This window comes from Lathyrus oleraceus, chromosome 4 (assembly GCF_024323335.1).
Source record: "Lathyrus oleraceus cultivar Zhongwan6 chromosome 4, CAAS_Psat_ZW6_1.0, whole genome shotgun sequence".
NCBI lineage: Eukaryota > Viridiplantae > Streptophyta > Magnoliopsida > Fabales > Fabaceae > Lathyrus > Lathyrus oleraceus.
The window spans coordinates 236,406,812-236,428,723 of record NC_066582.1 but is presented as its reverse complement, the minus strand read 5'-3'; the positions used below and the strand labels follow the sequence as shown (position 1 = coordinate 236,428,723).

At 36.3% G+C, this 21,912-nt stretch overlaps 1 protein-coding gene across 1 annotated transcript; it reads right to left on the bottom strand.

Annotated features, from left to right (window-relative positions):
• Positions 1-1,880: 1,880 nt before the first annotated feature.
• Positions 1,881-3,291, bottom strand: LOC127074792 (transcription factor MYBS3). The gene is made up of 2 exons (XM_051016156.1): positions 3,057-3,291; positions 1,881-2,313 (listed from the first exon to the last, which is right to left on the bottom strand). The coding sequence occupies exons 1-2, from the start codon at positions 3,254-3,256 to the stop codon at positions 1,986-1,988; spliced, it is 528 nt and encodes a 175-aa protein (XP_050872113.1). The 5' UTR covers positions 3,257-3,291; the 3' UTR covers positions 1,881-1,985.
• Positions 3,292-21,912: the final 18,621 nt, after the last annotated feature.

Here is a 21,912-nt window from a genome sequence, read left to right as displayed (position 1 = left end):
TGTTATTTTTTAAAGAATTTTTGTTTATTTTAAAAGTTTTTTAAAGTTTAAATTAATTTTAACACAGTTTTATCAAAATTACTTCTAATAATTTATTAAAAAAATGTCAAATGAATTATACATAATTAAGAGTATTGAAATATTTTTTTAAATGTAACATTTATTTTGAGACTTAATTTTTTTTTTAACTTTGTGAAAAGTGTATCTAAAATTCTAATATGCATTTTGCGTGATATTTTCAATTTCCATGACTTATCTTTGGTGAATACAATTCAAAAATATTTTTAATCTTATTTATAAAAGAAAATATTTTTTATATTTATTAAAATTTAACTGTATAATAGATCAGATGTATTTTAATTATTCAATAAATATAAAAATTCAACTTTTTCTTAAAAATTCAATAAATATTACTCAATAAATATCACTTTTGCAATTTCCGAGGTTTTTTTTTTCTCACTTTAACTTGCATCAATTTTTGAATAACTCAATTTTTAATAATTTTTGTTGTTGTCATTGATTTATATCTTTTCTGCTCTATAACAATTATGGTTTTTTTTAATATATCATCGGTTCTTTTTATAAATGTTATTTTCTACATAATTTTTGTTTATTTTAAATGTTTTTTTAAAGTTTAAACTAATTTTAATGTAATTTTATCAAAAGTACTTCTAATAATTTGTTTAAAAAAATGTCAAATGAATTATACAATTATACATAATTAAGAGTATTGAAATAAATTTATTTATTTTTACAAAAAGAGGACAATGTCCTTAAGAGTATTATAATTAAAAAGAATATTTATTGATTAAAAAGTAACAAAATCTATAAACTTTCATAACATGCCTAAAATGTCAAAAATGAACTTATAAAAATGGAAGGAGTAAAAAAAATGTATACAAGAACAAGAACAGTTTAATGGACCGTTATATAATAAAATAATATTTATTTAAAACAGTCTATATACTAATTTTTCAAGATTAAATCATAATTAAACAAAGTTTATACTATTTTTTTTAGAAACTCTATATTATTTTGTCACGGTTAAATTATATATAATTTATATAAGATTAATATATATTTTAGTTTTTAACTTAATTTAGTGTTTTATTTTAAATCTCTTAATTAAAAACCCTACAAGTTAATCCTTTAACTTCACTTCCGTTATTTTATTTGGTCATTTCCATCAATTTCTAATAAAAAAAATGTTGAGTTATGATGACGTGACGTGACAGTAAAGTTATTGATACAAATCTAAATTAGAATATGTGGTTAAAAATTGACACACTGTTTAAACTAAGTCAACTTTGTTTTTAATCTCCGAAAACAAAACTCCCATAGTTTAAATAATATATCAGTTTTTAACTACCTATGTTAACTCAAATTTGTATCAATGACATTGTTGTCAAATCATGTCACCAGAATTTAACAATTTTTTCATCAGAAATTGACGGAAGAGAGACTAAATAGGATAATAGAAGTGAAGTTAAAAAACTAATTTATAACATTTTTTTAATTAATAAACATTAAGTTAAAATGATTAATTATGTCTTTATATAAAATCTCAATTTTATGACATATCCTCTAATACCAAAGTTGTTAAAATGCCTTGATCATCATTGACCATACTCCTAACCCCAAAATTGTATATACATTTTAATGAGAGAGATAAATGCTTTTCAAATACATAAATTTGCTTACGCATTGAATTGATAAGGTTTGCCGGTTTTATCAAGAGACTACATTTGAAACAAAACATTTCCAACACATTTAAATAAATAATCCATGATAGAGTACAAATTTTTAAGACAAAACATGCACGATTAAATAAAAAACTTTAACATCACAACTGAACAAACATTATTAAAATGAAGATATACTAATTTGTAATCCATGATGGAGTGCAAATGGAGCCACTTATTATAATGATATACTAATTTGTAGCTTAATTTATCCATCCATGTTTGACACATATTATTCAAACCTCACTTATATAAACTTAAGCGAAGTTCCAAATCAACTTCTCCATTATTAGTAGAAACCCTAGGCACATTCATGAAAGTACTAGGTTCTTCTCTATAATCTTTCATAGGAAAAAGATCGAGAGTTTCTTTGTTTTTTCTAGAAACAAAGTTGTTGGTATTTGAAGATAGTTTCTTTCTCTTAAAACGATCCACATATGAAGCTGGTAGATATTTGAAAAAGTTACGAGCATAACATTGAACTTGTTGTGGTGTCTTGTTGCATACATAGTGCTTTGCTATTTTGCTCCATTTCCCTTTTCCATATTCAGTAAGCCCCATCACAAATAAACTAAGACAATAAAACACAACACTTGTATTACATATCAAAGATAAATATTAGAATTAAATATACTTAAATCACAATTCATTAAGTTTATCTCCTAAAGAAAATTGTTTGACTTTTATTTTCATTTTATAGAGACTATTTTTAAGAGTAAATATATTCATTTTTTTAGTTGTGATTATTCTTACAAACTAGATGAGTAACATTTAAATACAAATTTAAATTTCATAGAGATTAAACTTAAAAACTTATGAATTTGTATATATTAAAAATATTCTTAATCAAAATATTTAAGGGGAAAAAATCAATACTCGCACATTATTTAATAAAAGTATTACAATAATTTTTTTTAAATAATGACTTGTGTTGGAGAAGATAAAACCGATAGTTGAATTCCTTGTTGAAAAAATAATTAAAATAAAAAATTGTAATTATTTCATTTTTAAATTTTAATAGTTATTTAACCTTTACTAATATGAAAATGTAGTTTAAAATATACGGCTAAAAGAAGTTGAAATAAGCGGATTAAGTAAAGAAGACACAAAGATATATATAAAAACAGTTAGAAAAACTAAAATAAATATTAGATAAGAAAACAACTAAAATTGATCACTAAATTAAATATATAACATTTTGTGATAAAATTTGAGAGATTCATTTTTAAAAGTAATTTCAATTTTATTCTAAAAGTAAAGTAAGATCTTAACAACAGAATATTAATTAATTTTAATATTAATAGATGTAATTACTCATGTTCTTGTTGTGACCATGGAACCCTGAGCCTAGATCCATTTGGGAATGGGAAGGTGTTTGGTTTAGGTAACGGTGGTAGAACCCTCGCAACCGAGCTACCACTGTGCATACCAAGTTGGGGCAAAGTAGTGATCTGAGAAGGTGTTATTGTTGAATCAGAAGGGTTTGTAAGATCAATCATCTCAATATGAGACATTTTTGTTAAACAAAGGTATCAAAGTATATTATAGATAGGTTACCTAAACTATGCATTGGAGCATGCTTGAGTCATAATTTATAGAATTCTTAGATAATTAATTTTGTTTCAATTTACTAAAATGCCCATGAACTTCGTTGTTTTTGTTAAAGTTATTTATGTTATCTCCTTAAATGTTAATTTATTTACTCTTTTGGCATTATTTTGATAAATTACGTATATGTTTGAAAACATAGTGAAATTGTGATAAGAACGCGTGTGTTTGAAGTTTTATAATACAACTTCAAGTTTTTTGTCGTGTATATCATGCCATAATAAAAATATATTTCATATATATATATATATATATATATATATGAGATTTATTCGGTGAGAACTGATATCTTTTGTAAATAACGAAAATTATAAATATTAATCGTTAGATTTAATTAACAATCGAGATTAAAAAAAACTAAAGAGCACATTAAGATTTTTCGTTCCAGATTTTTTTTAAAATTTTTATTAGCTAATTGATTACCTCTTATCTGTTAGTGTTTGAGACACTTTTAGTGAGGAGAGAAAGAGGGAATAAGGAAATAAGGATTGTATTATTGAATTGAATAATAAAACTGAATTACAAAGTGTCTATTTATATACACTTAAGTGACTTGACTATTAAGTAAAATAGCAAACTAAGTAACAAATCCTAAACCCTAATTAGCTTTGGGCTTGGGCCACACAACTCAACTTGGATTATATCTAATATCTCAACATACCCTCCTATAATTCAAGTTGTCGAAACACACTAATCATTAACAATCTGAATTATTACAAATTTCTTTCTCAACGTTAGGAACCCGTCGATCTTCAATCTTTTGGTGAAAATGTTGGCAATTGTGCTTCGCTTGAGCAACGCCTTACTTCAAGTTCACCTATATTCACCTTCTCCCTTAAGAAGTGAAATACAACTTCTATGTGTTTACTTCTTCCATGCAAAACTAGATTTTTTCGTAACGTTTATGACTTACTTGTTGTTGATCTGCAGTACCAGAGGTTTCTTCACTTCGACCTTGATCTCTTCCAGCACATATCTGATCTAAACTGCTTGACACACAACATAGGATCATGTTATATATTCAACCTCACACGATGATAATGCCACCACGAGTTACTTTCTCGAGCACCGTGAGATTGGGGCATCAAATACTTGACAGAAATATCCAGTAGTGCTTCTTCGATCTTCCTTAACTCCATACCAATCAACATTTGAATAACAAGTAACCATAGCTTCTTTGCTTTCAGAGTCTCGTAGAAATAAAATTTCAAAGTTTTTCGATCCTTTTAAGTATCTCAGGATTCTTCTTACAATCTTCATGTATGACACACTTGGTTCATCATATATGTGCTCATTAATCTGACTGAGAAACATATATAAGGTCGACTGTTGCACACATATCTCAGAGATCTAACAATTTGTTTGAGCAAAGTTGCATCAAATTTGTCTTTCTCTTCATGCTTCTCCAACTTTAAATTTGGTTCGATATGAGAAGATGCAGGAGTTGAATCATCCATCCTGAATCTATTGAGTATCTCATTGACATACTTTCTTTGAAGTAACACCATACCTTGCTTCGACGTTTGAAATTCCATGCCTAGGAAGTATCACAAATTTCCCATATCTGACATTTCAAATTCCTTCTTCATTAGCTCTTTGGACTTTGACTAGTTTTTCAAGCTATTTCCATTTACTAGCAAGTCATCGACACATAAGCATATGACTATTATATCTTGTGCCACAACCTGAACATATACACCATACTCAGATTTGCATTTGACTAATCCTAATTCGAAAAGTATGAGTCGATCTTCTTGTTCCATGCCTTAGGTGCCTTCTTGATACCATAGAGCACTTTGTGCAACTTGTATACTTTCCTTGCTTCCTCTTGAATCACAAACCCAGGAGGTTGTGTGACATACACCTCTTAATCTAAAGGTTCATTCAAAAATGCCGATTTCACATATAAGTGAAAATACGACCAACCCTGCTTACATGCCAAGGCTATCATTAGTCTAACAGTTTCCAATCTTGCGACAGGTGCAAAGACTTCAAGTAGTCGAGTCCTGCTCGCTGAAGAAATCCTCGAGCTACCAATCTCTCCTTATGTCTTGCTATCAACCCATCAACATTGTGCTTCAGCTTGAACACCCATTTCATTTGGATAACTTTTGTATGTGCTGAAAATTCGACCAACTCCCAGATGTTATTTCTTTCGATTGCTTGTAACTCTTCCACCATACCAGACTTCCACTTCATATTATTTAGAGCCTCTCTATAGTTGATTGGTTCAGTACCTGTATGTAAAGAAAAATGAACTAGTTATCCCTCTGTTGTGACTTCATCATCACCAACCACTTCATAGTCTTAAAGTCTTAGTGGACGAGCTCTAGTTCTTCGAGGTCTCTGACTTGTGCTAGCCATAACCTCTTGACTTCGACTGTGTCGGGTATGTCAGCAACAACATCAACATCAACTGGAATATCGACAACATCTTCGACTTCAACATCATTACTTGCTTCGTCGAAATCATAGCTCATAAATGGCTTGTCAATTGCATTACTAGAATTCCAATCTCAGGCATAATTTTCATCAATCACAATATCTCGACAAATCACAATCTTTTGATTAATTGGATTGAACAACCTGTATGCTCCAGTATTATGATATCCTAATAGAATCATAGGTTCACTCTTGTCATCAAGCTTTGTTCTTCTTGCATCAGGAACATGCTTGTAACACAAAGAGCCAAACACCTTCAGATCACTCACTGATGGTCGTTTTCCATTCCACGCTTATTCAGGAACCTTGTTCTTCAACTTCTTGGTAGGGCATCTGTTTCGTATATAAACAACATTTGAAACAACTTCACCCCATAAGGATTTTGGAAAATTCTTCTACTTCAGCATGCATCTCGTCATGTCCAATATGGTCATGTTTCTTCTTTCTGCTATTTAATTAAGTTGAGGAGTATAAGGATGAGTTACCTCATGATCAACACCATGTTCTACACAAAATTATTCAAATATCTTGGATGTGTATTCGCCATCTCCATCTATTCGCAGCACCTTGATCTTCTTTTCACTCTGGTTTTTGACAAGCATCTTGAATCTCTTAAAGATTTTGAGTACTTTGTCCTTTATCTTGATCACATAGATTCATAAATTTTGACTAAATTCATTAACAAACGAAAAAAATACATGTTTCCACCAGTGGTATGCTCCTGAAAAGGACCACATACGTCTGAATGTATAACTTCGACTATGCAGGAGGATCTCATTGGCATAGTCGAAACGAAATACTTCCTAGACTACTTTCTGACTAGACAACCTTCACAGAGTTTGTCAGAAATCTAAAGACTTGGTATACCAGTTACCATATCTTCAGTGATCAGTTGATTGAGCGACCTAAAATTTAGATGGCCAAACCTCATATGCCACAACCAACTATTTTTATGGTAGGCAACTGTTTTCAGACATCAAACCTCATTCGAACTGATCATCGTCTTAAATGTTCTATTCTTCGACATAGGAGATTTCAAGATCACGTTATTCTGGATGTCGAAAAGTTCTAAGGCTCTATCTTTAATAACCACTAAGAACCCATTTTCTACCAGTTGTCCAACACTAAGCAGATTGCACTTTATTCTAGGGACATGGTGTACATCTTTGATCAAGGATTTCGCTCCATTTTTCCTTCGAATAACTGTGCTGTCAGTACCTTCAACTTACAACAAGTTATTATCAGCAGGTTTGACCTTTCTCTGCTTCAACTCGTCGAAATCTACTAACCATACTTTTCAATCAGTCATGTGATTCGAGCAGCCTGAGTCGAGGAACCAGATCTTGGATTCGATATGTTCATCTACAAGTACATCCATAACCATCATATCATTAGAATCATCTGAATCATGACGTTCAAGGTTCATTCCTTTGTCATTTCCTTTTGTCGATCCCTTGTTTCTTGTACCAACAATGCTTGGCCAAGTGACCCCACTTTTCACAGTTATAGCATTGCATCCTTTTTTTTCTCTTTGTCTTTTTTATAGGAATTTCCTTCTCCTCTTTTGGAGGATTCAAAGCTCTATCATCGACTTTATTCTTGTGAGAATTCGACCAAGACTTCTTGCCCTGAGTCTTGTCAATTTTTCCTTTGAAATTGTTGGAACCACCATTCTTATTCCATGACTGAGCATGTAGTGTTTGTATCGAGTCCTGGACTATTTTCCTTTCGACAATCCTAATCTCACGCGCCTCCAACGAACCAACCAAATCTTCCAATTTTAGGGTGTCAAGATTGTTGGATTCTTGAATAGCTACGATAACGTGATCAAAGTGAGAGGTCAACATACACATTACCTTCTCAACTATCATCTTATCAGTTAAGGTTTCACCATAACCCTTCATGAGATGGACGAGTTTCTGCACCTTCGACACATAGCCTGCAATCTTTTCGTCTTCTCCCATCGACAACAATTCATATTGTCATCGCAAAGTTAGCAACTTGACAAACTTAACTTTCTCGCCTCCTTCATAATACTTAACAAGAATATCCCATGCCTCCTTCGTCGATTCAGCATGAGTGATTATGTCGAAATTATCCGCATGAACCGCCAATTGGATGTAAAACACCACCTTGCAATCCTCCTTCTTGGCATCCTTGTGAGCGGTTCTCTGTATGTCGGTTGCATCTACACTAACTGCAGGAACACCATTAGTAATCACTTCTAGGGTTTCATTAAAACCAAATAGATATTGCATATGTTTTCTCCATTGAAGTCGATTCTTGTCGTCAAGAGTTGGAAGAGAGTTTGGTCAATTTCTGTTACCATTCATCTTTAAAGCGATTGATCAACAACTACCCACAATCCTAGAAACACAATCAAGAATCTAACCAGACTATAGATACTAATATTTTAGTGTTTGGGGCACTTTTAGTGAGGAGAGAAAAAGAGAATAAGGAAATACAAATTATATTATTGAATTGAATAATAAAATTGAATTACAAAGTATCTATTTATATACACCTAAGTAACTTGACTACTAAGTAAAACAACAAACTAAGTAACAAATCTTAAACCCTAATTAATTTTGGGTTTGAGCCACATAACTCAACTTTGGATTATATCTATTATCCAAATCCAACAGGTTAAGCCAAGAACTACAAGCAGCCAGTGTTTTTTCAACAAAGAGAAATATCTTCAATTGCATCTTGATAGCTACATCGTAAACCCTACCCACTACCGCCAAAATTCCTATTCCCCACTAATTTACTCCGTTTTTCAATGATTCCTCAATGTTCCGATGGTAATGTCAAGAACAAATCACATGATATGGATAAATTCACAGCACAACCAGTTTTAGAGATCAAATCAATTGTATAGAATCTCGGCAGTGCTTATTTTGAAAGTTTGTTGCTCATCAATCGATACAACAACATCAGTTTTCTGTGATCACTTGAAGAACTTGATTATTCCCTCCAAGTGTTTGATCAAATGTCAAAGTTCCTCGGTTATTGGTGTTTCTTGTCATTTTTAAATTTCTGATGTCTCAATATATTTGAGCTATATTGTTTATTAATTTACTGATTTATAATCAATTCATGTCTTATAACTTTTCCAATGAAGTTTATAATTTTCTTCATGTCATATTACATCCATGCCCCATGTTGTATACATGCTTTCTAGGTGGTAGATTTCATGCACACATTCCTCTATTAACTATGTTTTACATAAATATTTAGTGTTTGGTCTCTAAATGGATCTTAGAGAATGTGTGATTCTTAACTTTGATGTAATAAGTATCAATTTAACTTTGAAAAATCTAATTTTAGAGATAAAGTTATGACGTTAGTATCTCTTCTCCAAAGTTAATAGTTCTTGAGACTTCATCATTTCATTGCTTGTGTGCTATCTTTTAAAATTTGGTTTTCTACTTGCTTTCATTTATTTGTGTTGGTTAATGATATAATTAACTCTCAAAGTTTGCAACATAGCAGAAGGATGCACACAATTGATTTTTCAGCTCTTTAACAAGTTAAACATGCTTCAAAAAATTGATTTTGTGACTATACTTTAGAGTCTATGGAAGAGAAAGAATTAATGGGTATATGAAGATATTGAAAAGAGGAAAGTTGTTTACATATGCTTAGCTAGCGACTTACTATAGAATTGGGATCAGATTTGGTACAATGACACTACAGCAGGTTCAGACCTGTGGCATCATTACAATGCATCAATGATAGTGCAACAATGTTTGAAGAACAAAATTTTGGAGCCTGGAGACTATTATAGGCTATCAAATGGTTATGAGATTTGAACTGGAACCAATAGAGTTGGATTGTCTGTAAGCCAAGTAGAAGGCATTCTACTCCACAATTTGTTTCACTATTATCAATTATATGGAATACATCCATACCATATTTTTTCTTTCTTCTACTCCACAATTTATACATCCAATCCATAAATCATTTTGAAATATATAAAAGTTTTCATGAGTATAAATCTCCATACCATGCCTCTTAACCCATGATTTAGTTTTAGTATTAGTAAAGACTGAAGTGAAGTATTTTCAACAAATAACTCTTTATGCCTTTGAGCTTCTATAGCAGACTCAAATCTCATCCAAGATTCAGCCAAGTCAGGATTAGGATTTAAAAAGTTACCATAGAAGGAATTTTCACCTTCTGATTTTGAGGTTGTTCACAATATACAACCCAAAAATATATCTCTGAAGTAAGTAGAGATTCACATATTTCGAATATTGTATATGTGCGAAAGTCATTCATTCTTTTACAATCCAAACTCAATTATGATGGATTTCCATGTTGCTTCAAATTTTTCGAAAGTATCTAATCCCCAAACACCTGAATTAAATTCATTATTGAACTCATCATTGGAACCTATGTGAAGAAGAATGAATCGGCTTTATCATTCGCTATGAAGGTTATTGAACTCATATTGATTCTTTTCAGATTTTTTTTTTCATGATGTGCCACATACAAAACCTATATGAAGAAGAATCAAAGACCTTATTGTCATACGGTGAACTGACTTTAATGTGTTTTTAATCGCAATGTCGCGGTTAGCAAGAGTCGCCACCGACTTTTCTTTTATCCAATAAGGAAAGGTGGAAAAGAACAGGAAAGACCTTAATTTAGATTCTTAGGTTCGGGAGGTACATTATACAAAGGGAAGGTGTTAGCACCCTTTGTATCCATGGTTATCCATGGGCTCTTAATTGCTCAATCATTTATGTTTTTCTCATTTTGAAAAAAGTGTTGAAAAATGCGTAGAAAGTGTTTTGAAAGGGAGAATTTAACTTTGTAATGATTCTTGTATGAATGTATACAAAGTGGTTATCTCGTTTAGTTTTGAAAGTTGTTTAGAAAAATATAACTCGGCAATAATCCTAGTACGGATGTATGCTAAGTGGTGATTTTCTAAAAAAGGATGTTTTGAAATGTGTGAGGTGTGAAAAGTATTTTAGGTTATGAATGAGCAATTAAGGGTTATACCTGTCCGAGGTCTTTACGGGCATTTCCTATCCTTATGGGGGTAAAACTGTCCTTACTATTGAGAAGCAAGTAGTTTTATCCTTTGGATGTAAAACGGTCATCGTAGGGTCGTCGATTGGTCATTGAAGGCAACAGTTATGAGGATACCTTAGCATTCGAAGGGACTATCATCATATAACCGTAGGCTACACCGAAGGGTCCTCGAGGGACAAAGGCAACATTCGAGGGACTATGATGATTTAACCGAAGGGCCTTTGCTAAGTGCATCCCCACATTCGCGGGACATGACCATAATACCGTAATATCGTAATATCGTAGGGTAACAAAGAGAGGTCCGAGATCATTTATTTAAAGGCAAGGCTTTACAATTAATTAGGTAGCCGTCATCAAGTATGTAATTAGGTCCATATTAAAACCAATACATTAAGAACAATCAAGCCATTAGGGTGGGTTTTCGCCATAAAATTAATACATTAAAATCAATTGAGTAATTCAGAGTGAATCTCCATAAGGGTATCCCACACATAAGGTGGAATACCTGGCCGGCCGTTTCTTCGAGAATATGTAAGCCTTTACACAATTCAACACACGGATTAGAGCATCGAGATAAAGTATAATTGAAAGTTGCACCACAAAACAAACACAACAGTCATGAACTCAGGCCAAATGATGCAGAATTATAATGAGTATTGATCAGATATGCATAAGGCAGAATAGAAAAGAAACAAAAAGGCCACTGCTTCATTCGCTCCTGCTTCGCCTAGCGAAGGCTCAGCGAATGCTCGCTGCAGGCTCGCTTAGCGATGTGCTAGCGAGCGGCCACGGGTTTTGAATTTGATGGCAGCATGATCTCCGGAAACCTGAACTTTTATGGCATTTGATTACAGGCATAGCATAGACAAACATGATATTCAAGCATATTTAAATTCGCATGTGGAATCAAATTACATATTCGAAACTTCAATCATGATGCTTTATGTATATAGCGATTATCGATTAAAAGCATAAAACAATAGTGATGCGCAAACCTGTTTGCAACTAAGCTGCTGTGTTGGAGAGACTGATCACTTTTGGTATCGGATGGAGTTGGGCGGCGGTAGCTTCGGAGCGGATGAGCGGCCTTCAGGGTTTCTTTATTCGGAATACTCTAAGTTGAGCTCCAGGGTCTCTGTGCCAGGGTTTCCCTCCGTCTTCCTCTGTTTTTCTCTTTCTTTTCGTGACTGAAGCTTGGCTATTTATAGTGCTCTTGTTGTGACCTAATGGGCTCAGAATGAAGCCCAGAAATTCTGATATTCGCAAGCTTCGCTAGGCGAAGGAATTGCTCGCCTAGCGAGCTAGCTACTTTGGGCTTTTTCTGGATCTGGTGCTTCGCTGGGGCGAGTGTCATAACGAGGGGTTCGCTGTAACACCCCGATAATAATAAAATAATTATTTAAATTGAGTTAATAATTTATTTATTAATTTAATTAAATAATTGGAAATTTTATTATTATTATTATTGGATTATTATTATTATTATTATTTGGAAAATATATAAGTTGGAAATAAGAGAAAAGAGTTCATTTTGGAAAATAAGGTTTTACGTGAAAAGTAGAAAGCGATCGTGAAAGAGGAAAAGGGCAAGAGGCAGGGCAAGAGGAAGAAGGTTGAAGAAGAGAAGAGCTTGGAGCTTGAGATTCGCCGGATTAATCAGGTAAGGGGGGTTTATCGTCGATTAATGGGTATTATGAGATAATATGTGATGGGTAGTGATAAGCCGTTAATCTGACCCTAATTGGGATTGTTGATGCTGAAGAATTATGTTGGATAAATTGTATTTAGACTGTAATTGGATCTGTGTTTGGGTTAGTTGTGAAATTCCGAACGTATAGCTTCTTACGGGATCGGAATCGGAGGTCCGGAAGTCCTCCAACGGCGGAAAATGCGGAGAATTCTGCATTCTGCCTTGTGTTAGCGCAGGAACTGCTGTTTTGTCTGCGTTAACCGGTTAACCCAGGGTGTTAACCGGTTAACACTGTTTTGAATTGTGAAAATGTACTGTTTTGCCTGCGTTAACCGGTTAACCCAGGGCGTTAACCGGTTAACACTGTTGCGTTTTGCCAGAAAATGTGTTTTTGCCTGCGTTAACCGGTTAACCCAGGGCGTTAACCGGTTAACACTGTTGCAGTATGAAAAAATTGTTAATTTAATGTGGTGTACATAATTGAGAGTTGGCCTATGTTGGCATGTGATGTAATAGGGATTATATCCCGCTGTTTTGAGCAGTATAGGTATTAGTAGAGTGTGCTAATATTGTGTTTAATTGCTTTACATGATAATGATGTTTTGATACATGTGTTGATGATGTCTGATGATATGCATAATGTTGTGAATGTATATATTGTGCATGTATTTGTGAATGGACTGTTGTATGGCTTAGAGTGTGAGCATATGTCCATTGTGGATTGTTGTTGATGTTGCATTGCTAGATGATTAGCGTGCATAGCATAGCCCTTGGGGTTGTAGCTAATTCCCATAGTGAGGAATTAGTGAGTGAATCATTGTGGATTTGTTGTTGATGTTGGCATGCTAGGTGATTAGTGTGCATAGTCTAGCCTTTGGGGCTGTAGCTAATTCCCATAGCGAGGAATTAGTGAGTGAGTCACTAGGTCTCAAATGAGTGGGACTAGTGAGCTTAGTAGCCGTATCTGGAGGGATCGGTGAGCTTGAACTATATGTTCAAGAATAGTCGGTACCGCATGTGTGGAGTCTCATTGCATAATGTATGTATGGCGTATAATATGAATGGATGTATTCCAATATTATACGTGTGTTTGTGATGTTATGGAGTATGATTTGAGATTATACTTGTGATTTATGTTGGTGTGAGTATGATGTTGAGCTGATGTGCTGTTACTGATTGTATGTTGTGATTAGGGTGATTAATGTGTTATTTACTTAGCATTACATGATATTTCATAATGCTTATTATATTGATTGAGGAACTCACCCTTACAACTATTTTTCAGGTAACGAGAAATGAGTTGAGTAGAAGCGAATGCTTGGAGTCTAGTGTAGTCTCCTTAGTGGGTCGTGCTCTGATAGATGTAACATCGGGATGGGATGTTTTATATTGTTGAATAATTTACATGTGAATGTTACATGTTTTACATGATTGAGGAGATCTCTATCCGCTGCGTTTTATGCAAATATTTATGTTTTGGATTAATAAAAGAGCATGACTGTTATATTGTTGAATGGTGTGAATAATTGTGTGACACCCTTGAATGGCATAATTACTCTGAATTGTTATATGTTTATTATTTTTAATTAAATAATTGGGGTATTTTAGAAGGGTGTTACATTAGTGGTATCAGAGCATAGTCGGTCGAGTCGAGTCGTAATTATTCTGTTTTCCCTGTACGGGATAGGTGTTGTGTAACCCTATCAGTACTTATTGTTTTAGTTTGTTTGGGTTTTCAGAATAGAGATGGCTGGAAGAGGTAGAGATGATGCTGCGATTGCTGAGGCTCTGGGTATGCTAGCTGGAGTACTTGGAGGGAATTCGAATGTTGTGGGAATGGGAGCTGCTCGTCAACTGAGTGAGTTCCAGAAGAACAATCCTCTGATGTTCAAGGGAGCATACGATCCAGATGGCGCTCAGAAGTGGCTGAAGGAGATAGAGAGAATCTTCCGAGTGACTGAGTGTGCCGATAACCAGAAGGTCAGGTTCGGTACGCATATGCTGTCAGAGGAAGCAGATGATTGGTGGGTTGCTACCCGCACTGAGTTAGAAACTGCTGGTAATGCTGAGATCTCTTGGGCTGTGTTCAGAGAGAGATTCCTGAGGAAGTATTTTCCAGAGGATGTCAGAGGAAAGAAAGAGATAGAGTTTTTGGAATTGAAGCAGGGTAACAGGTCTGTTACGGAGTATGCTGCTAAGTTCACAGAACTGTCGAAGTATTATACTCCCTATAATGAGGCTGCTGGAGAATTTTCGAAATGTGTGAAGTTTGAGAACGGGTTGCGTCCCGAGATCAAACAGGCTATTGGATATCAGAGGATCAGAGTGTTTTCTGACTTGGTTGACTGTTGCAGGATTTTTGAACAGGATTCCAAAGCCAGAGCAGAGAGCTATCAGCAAAGGGTTGATAGGAAAGGCAAGAATCAGAATGATCGTGGAAAACCGTATGCAGCTGGCAAAGGTTTTCAGAGACAGAGTGGGATGAAGAGGCCTAGTGGGGGAGACTCTAGTGCCCCTGCTAAGTGTTATAGATGTGGTCGGGCTGGACATCGTGTCCATGAGTGTACCAGTGCTGAGATGAAGTGTTTCAAGTGTGGCAAAGGTGGTCATTTGGCTGCAGAGTGTCGGTTGAAGACTGTAACTTGTTTCAACTGTGGAGAGTTGGGTCATATCAGTCCACAGTGTCCTAAGCCGAAGAAAGAGAATCAGTCAGGAGGCAAGGTCTTTGCTTTATCGGGTTCTGAGACTTCTGCAGATGATCGTTTGATCCGAGGTACGTGTTATATTAATGGCTTTCCTCTTGTAGCTATTATTGACACCGGTGCTACTCATTCCTTTATATCTTTGGATTGTGCCGTGAAACTTAAATTAGAGATATCTGAGATGTATGGTAGTATGGTGATTGATACTCCTGCGAAGGGTTCAGTGACTACTACGTCAGTTTGTTTGAATTGTTCTTTGAGTATTTTTGGTAGAGACTTTGGGATAGACCTTGTGTGTCTTCCACTAGTGCAGATTGATGTTATCTTGGGAATGAACTGGTTGGTGTTTAACCGAGTTTCTATCAATTGTTTTGATAAGACTGTGATATTTCCTGAGATTGAGGAAGGAAAGAGTTTATTTCTATCAGCAAGGCAGGTGAATGAGGAAGTAGCAGATGGGGCAGAGTTGTTTATGCTGTTAGCGACTTTGGAGGCTAAAGATAAACTGGTGATTGGCGATCTAGCCGTGGTGTGTGATTTTCCTGATGTGTTTCCGGAAGAGGTGAATGAATTGCCGCCAGAGCGTGAAGTTGAGTTCTCGATTGATTTGGTACCTGGTACTAGACCGATATCGATGGCTCCGTACCGTATGTCTGCTGTTGAGTTAACTGAATTGAAGAGTCAGTTGGAAGATCTGTTGGATAAGAAATTTATTCGTCCGAGTGTGTCATCGTGGGGTGCACCAGTGTTGTTGGTTAAGAAGAAAGAAGGTACTATGAGGTTGTGTGTGGACTACAGGCAACTGAATAAAGTGACGATCAAGAATCGGTATCCTTTGCCGAGGATTGATGATTTGATGGATCAGTTGGTTGGTGCGAGTGTGTTCAGCAAGATAGATTTGAGATCTGGGTATCATCAGATACGTGTGAAAACTGAGGATATTCAGAAGACTGCTTTCAGAACAAGGTATGGACATTATGAGTATTCTGTAATGCCTTTTGGTGTGACTAATGCGCCTGGAGTATTCATGGAGTATATGAATAGGATTTTCCATCCGTACCTAGACCAGTTTGTTGTGGTGTTTATTGATGACATTTTGGTGTATTCGAAATCTGAAGAAGAGCATGCTGAGCATTTGAGAGTGGTTTTAGAAGTTCTACGAGAAAAGAAGTTATTTGCTAAACTCTCTAAATGTGAATTTTGGTTAGAAGAGGTTAGTTTTCTTGGTCATGTGATTTCAAGAGGTGGTGTTGCTGTTGATCCTTCTAAGATAGAAGCGGTATCTAAGTGGGAAGCTCCGAAGTCAGTTTCTGAGATAAGGAGTTTTCTTGGACTTGCAGGTTATTATAGGAAGTTCATTGAGGGATTTTCTAAGTTGGCGTTACCGTTGACGATGTTGACCAGAAAGGGGCAAGCGTTTGTTTGGGACTCGAAATGTGAAGAAGGTTTCCAAGAGTTAAAGAGAAGGTTGACTACTGCTCCTATTCTGATATTACCGAGTTCGTCGGAATCATGAGGTTTACTGTGATGCTTCATTGTTGGGCTTGGGTGGTGTGTTGATGCAGAATAAGCAGGTTATAGCTTATGCTTCGAGACAGCTGAGGGTTCATGAAAGGAACTATCCGACACATGATTTAGAGTTGGCAGCTGTGGTATTTGTTCTGAAGTTATGGAGGCATTACTTGTATGGATCAAGATTTGAGGTTTTCAGTGACCATAAAAGTTTAAAGTATTTGTTTGATCAGAAAGAACTGAATATGAGACATAGGAGATGGTTAGAATTTCTGAAGGATTATGACTTTGGTTTGAATTACCATCCGGGTAAAGCAAATGTAGTGGCTGATGCGCTGAGTCGGAAATCATTACATATGTCTATGTTAATGGTTAAGGAATTGGATTTGATTGAGCAGTTTAGAGACTTGAGTTTGGTGTGTGAGAGTACTCACAATAGTGTTAAATTGGGAATGTTGAAATTAACAAGTGGTATTCTGGATGAGATCAGAGAGGGTCAGAAATCCGATATGCTTTTGGTTGATAAGTTAACTTTAGTGAATCAAGGTCAAGGTGGTGAATTCAGAGTTGATGAGAATGGTATTTTGAAATTTGGTAGTCGGGTGTGTATTCCGGATGTTACTGAGCTTAAGAAGAGTATTCTTGAAGAAGGACACCATAGTGGCCTGAGTATTCATCCTGGAGCTACGAAGATGTATCATGATTTGAAAAAGTTGTTTTGGTGGCCGGGAATGAAGAAAGAAATTGCGAGTTTTGTTTATTCCTGTTTGACTTGTCAGAAGTCAAAGATTGAACATCAGAAGCCGTCTGGGCTAATGCAATCGTTGGCTATTCCAGAGTGGAAGTGGGATAGTATCAGTATGGATTTTGTTTCTGGTTTGCCGAGGACAAATAAGAATTTTGAAGCCATTTGGGTGATTGTTGACAGGTTGACAAAATCGGCTCATTTCATTCCGATCAGAATGGATTATCCGTTAGAGAGATTAGCCGAGTTGTATATTGAGAAGATTGTAAGTTTGCATGGTATTCCGTCTAGTATTGTTTCGGACAGAGATCCTAGATTTACATCGAAGTTCTGGGAAGGTTTGCAGAGGGCTTTGGGAACTAAGCTGGGATTGAGTTCTGCATATCATCCGCAGACTGATGGTCAGACTGAGAGGACGATTCAGTCATTAGAGGATCTTTTGAGAGCTTGTGTTTTGGAAAAGGGAGGTGCTTGGGATTGTTATTTGCCTTTGATTGAGTTTACCTACAACAATAGTTTTCATTCGAGCATTGGTATGGCACCGTTTGAAGCTTTGTATGGTAGGAGATGTCGGACACCGTTATGTTGGTATGAGTCCGGTGAGAGTGCCGTGGTTGGACCGGAGATTGTTCAACAAACTACGGAAAAGATTAAGATGATTCAGGAGAAGATGAGGATTGCTCAGAGTCGTCAGAAGAGTTATCATGATAAGAGGAGGAAGTCACTTGAGTTCCAAGAGGGAGATCATGTGTTTCTTCGTGTTACTCCGATAACTGGTGTTGGTCGAGCTTTGAAGTCGAAGAAGTTGACACCTCGATTTATTGGTCCTTATCAGATTTTGGAGAGGATAGGGGAGGTAGCCTATCGTGTCGCTTTACCGCCGTCGCTTGCAAATTTGCATGAGGTTTTTCATGTGTCTCAGTTGAGGAGGTACATTCATGATCCGTCGCATGTAGTCCAAGTAGATGATGTACAGGTGAGAGATAACCTGACTGTTGAAACATCACCTATGAGGATCGAGGATCGAGAGTTGAAGCAGTTGCGGGGTAAAGAGATTGCCTTGGTGAAGGTAGCTTGGGGAGGACCAGCAGGTGGCAATGTGACTTGGGAACTTGAGAGTAAGATGAAGGAGTCTTACCCAGAGTTGTTCGCTTGAGGTATGTTTTCGAGGACGAAAACTCTTTTAGTGGGGGAGAGTTGTAACACCCCGATAATAATAAATAATTATTTAAATTGAGTTAATAATTTATTTATTAATTTAATTAAATAATTGGAAATTTTATTATTATTATTATTGGATTATTATTATTATTATTATTTGGAAAATATATAAGTTGGAAATAAGAGAAAAGAGTTCATTTTGGAAAATAAGGTTTTACGTGAAAAGCAGAAAGCGATCGTGAAAGAGGAAAAGGGCAAGAGGCAGGGCAAGAGGAAGAAGGTTGAAGAAGAGAAGAGCTTGGAGCTTGAGATTCGCCGGATTAATCAGGTAAGGGGGGTTTATCGTCGATTAATGGGTATTATGGGATAATATGTGATGGGTAGTGATAAGCCGTTAATCTGACCCTAATTGGGATTGTTGATGCTGAAGAATTATGTTGGATAAATTGTATTTAGACTGTAATTGGATCTGTGTTTGGGTTAGTTGTGAAATTCCGAACGTATAGCTTCTTACGGGATCGGAATCGGAGGTCCGGAAGTCCTCCAACGGCGGAAAATGCGGAGAATTCTGCATTCTGCCTTGTGTTAGCGCAGGAACTGCTGTTTTGTCTGCGTTAACCGGTTAACCCAGGGTGTTAACCGGTTAACACTGTTTTGAATTGTGAAAATGTACTGTTTTGCCTGCGTTAACCGGTTAACCCAGGGCGTTAACCGGTTAACACTGTTGCGTTTTGCCAGAAAATGTGTTTTTGCCTGCGTTAACCGGTTAACCCAGGGCGTTAACCGGTTAACACTGTTGCAGTATGGAAAAATTGTTAATTTAATGTGGTGTACATAATTGAGAGTTGGCCTATGTTGGCATGTGATGTAATAGGGATTATATCCCGCTGTTTTGAGCAGTATAGGTATTAGTAGAGTGTGCTAATACTGTGTTTAATTGCTTTACATGATAATGATGTTTTGATACATGTGTTGATGAGGTCTGATGATATGCATAATGTTGTGAATGTATATATTGTGCATGTATTTGTGAATGGACTGTTGTATGGCTTAGAGTGTGAGCATATGTCCATTGTGGATTGTTGTTGATGTTGCATTGCTAGATGATTAGCGTGCATAGCATAGCCCTTGGGGTTGTAGCTAATTCCCATGGTGAGGAATTAGTGAGTGAATCATTGTGGATTTGTTGTTGATGTTGGCATGCTAGGTGATTAGTGTGCATAGTCTAGCCTTTGGGGCTGTAGCTAATTCCCATAGCGAGGAATTAGTGAGTGAGTCACTAGGTCTCAAATGAGTGGGACTAGTGAGCTTAGTAGCCGTATCTGGAGGGATCGGTGAGCTTGAACTATATGTTCAAGAATAGTCGGTACCGCATGTGTGGAGTCTCATTGCATAATGTATGTATGGCGTATAATATGAATGGATGTATTCCAATATTATACGTGTGTTTGTGATGTTATGGAGTATGATTTGAGATTATACTTGTGATTTATGTTGGTGTGAGTATGATGTTGAGCTGATGTGCTGTTACTGATTGTATGTTGTGATTAGGGTGATTAATGTGTTATTTACTTAGCATTACATGATATTTCATAATGCTTATTATATTGATTGAGGAACTCACCCTTACAACTATTTTTCAGGTAACGAGAAATGAGTTGAGTAGAAGCGAATGCTTGGAGTCTAGTGTAGTCTCCTTAGTGGGTCGTGCTCTGATAGATGTAACATCGGGATGGGATGTTTTATATTGTTGAATAATTTACATGTGAATGTTACATGTTTTACATGATTGAGGAGATCTCTATCCGCTGCGTTTTATGCAAATATTTATGTTTTGGATTAATAAAAGAGCATGACTGTTATATTGTTGAATGGTGTGAATAATTGTGTGACACCCTTGAATGGCATAATTACTCTGAATTGTTATATGTTTATTATTTTTAATTAAATAATTGGGGTATTTTAGAAGGGTGTTACATTCGCTAGGCGAAGGAATTGCTCGCCTAGCGAGCGAGCTAGTTTGGACCATTTTCTGGATTGGGCCTGTTGTGAGCTGGGCTTTTGTTCCTTTAATGTCAGTGCCTTGCAGAATAAGTCGGAGTACTTCGAGAAATGTTTTGCAAGATTAATGGGCAAATTTTGGGGTACGACAGCTGCCCCTGTTCAATATTCTTGAACCGAGAGAGTTAGGACGGCGAGTATGCCGTTCGTGGTCTGGAGGTGGAAGATTATTGAACACTAGAATGCCCCAAAAATTTGCACTTGTCAACCAGTCTTGATGGAGATGGGCTTAAAGATGCCATCCAGGAAGTTAGACGATATCCGGAGACATGGGTGTCATACCGGGTCATACGCTAGACCGTATAATGAATCATCCATTATGCTGTCGACTTCGCCGGGGAGTCGGAGTGTGTTATATACTGCTGGGGATAAAGGATCAGGATGGATCGTATGCTAGATCGCATCCGAGCAGCAAAATGAGTTATCCATTAGGCGGATGACTTTGCTGGGGATGAAAAATCAGAATGGATCGTATACTAGATCGTATCTGAGTTGCAGAATGAGCCGTACATTAGGCTGTATCTGACGAAGGTGGAATCAGAATGGATCGTACGCTAGATCGCATCTGAGTTGAAGGTCCAAATGGGTCGTACGTTAGACCGTGTTGGAGTTGCAGAATGAGCCGTACGTTAGGCTGTATCTGAAGCAGAAAGTAGTCGTACGCTAGACTACACCCCGGAATGTACCGTACGCTAGGCAGCATCTGAGGATTTGAGTATCCAAATGGGTCGTACGTTAGACCGTATTGGAGTTGCAGAATGAGCCGTACGTTAGGCTGTATCTGAAGAAGAAAGTAGTCGTACGCTAGACTACACCTCGGAATGTACCGTACGCTAGGCAGCATCTGAGGATTTGAGTGTCCAAATGGGTCGTACGTTAGACCGTATTGGAGTTGCAGAATGGGCCGTACGTTAGGCTGTATCTGAAGAAGAAAGTAGTCGTACGCTAGACTACACCTCGGAATGTACCGTACGCTAGGCAGCATATGAGGATTTGAGTATCCAAATGGGTCGTACGTTAGACCGTATTGGAGTTGCAGAATGAGCCGTACGTTAGGCTGTATCTGAAGAAGAAAGTAGTCGTACGCTAGACTACACCTCGGAATGTACCGTACGCTAGGCAGCATCTGAGGATTTGAGTGTCCAAATGGGTCGTACGTTAGACCGTATTGGAGTTGCAGAATGAGCCGTACGTTAGGCTGTA

Bases quoted from the DNA above. Each gene is read 5' to 3' on its own strand.
- LOC127074792 (XM_051016156.1), bottom strand. From the start codon at position 3,256: ATGTCTCATATTGAGATGATTGATCTTACAAACCCTTCTGATTCAACA. The intron at 2,314-3,056 runs GTAATTACATCT...TTATTGTCTTAG, and splicing joins TGGTCACAACAAGAACATGA to TTTATTTGTGATGGGGCTTA.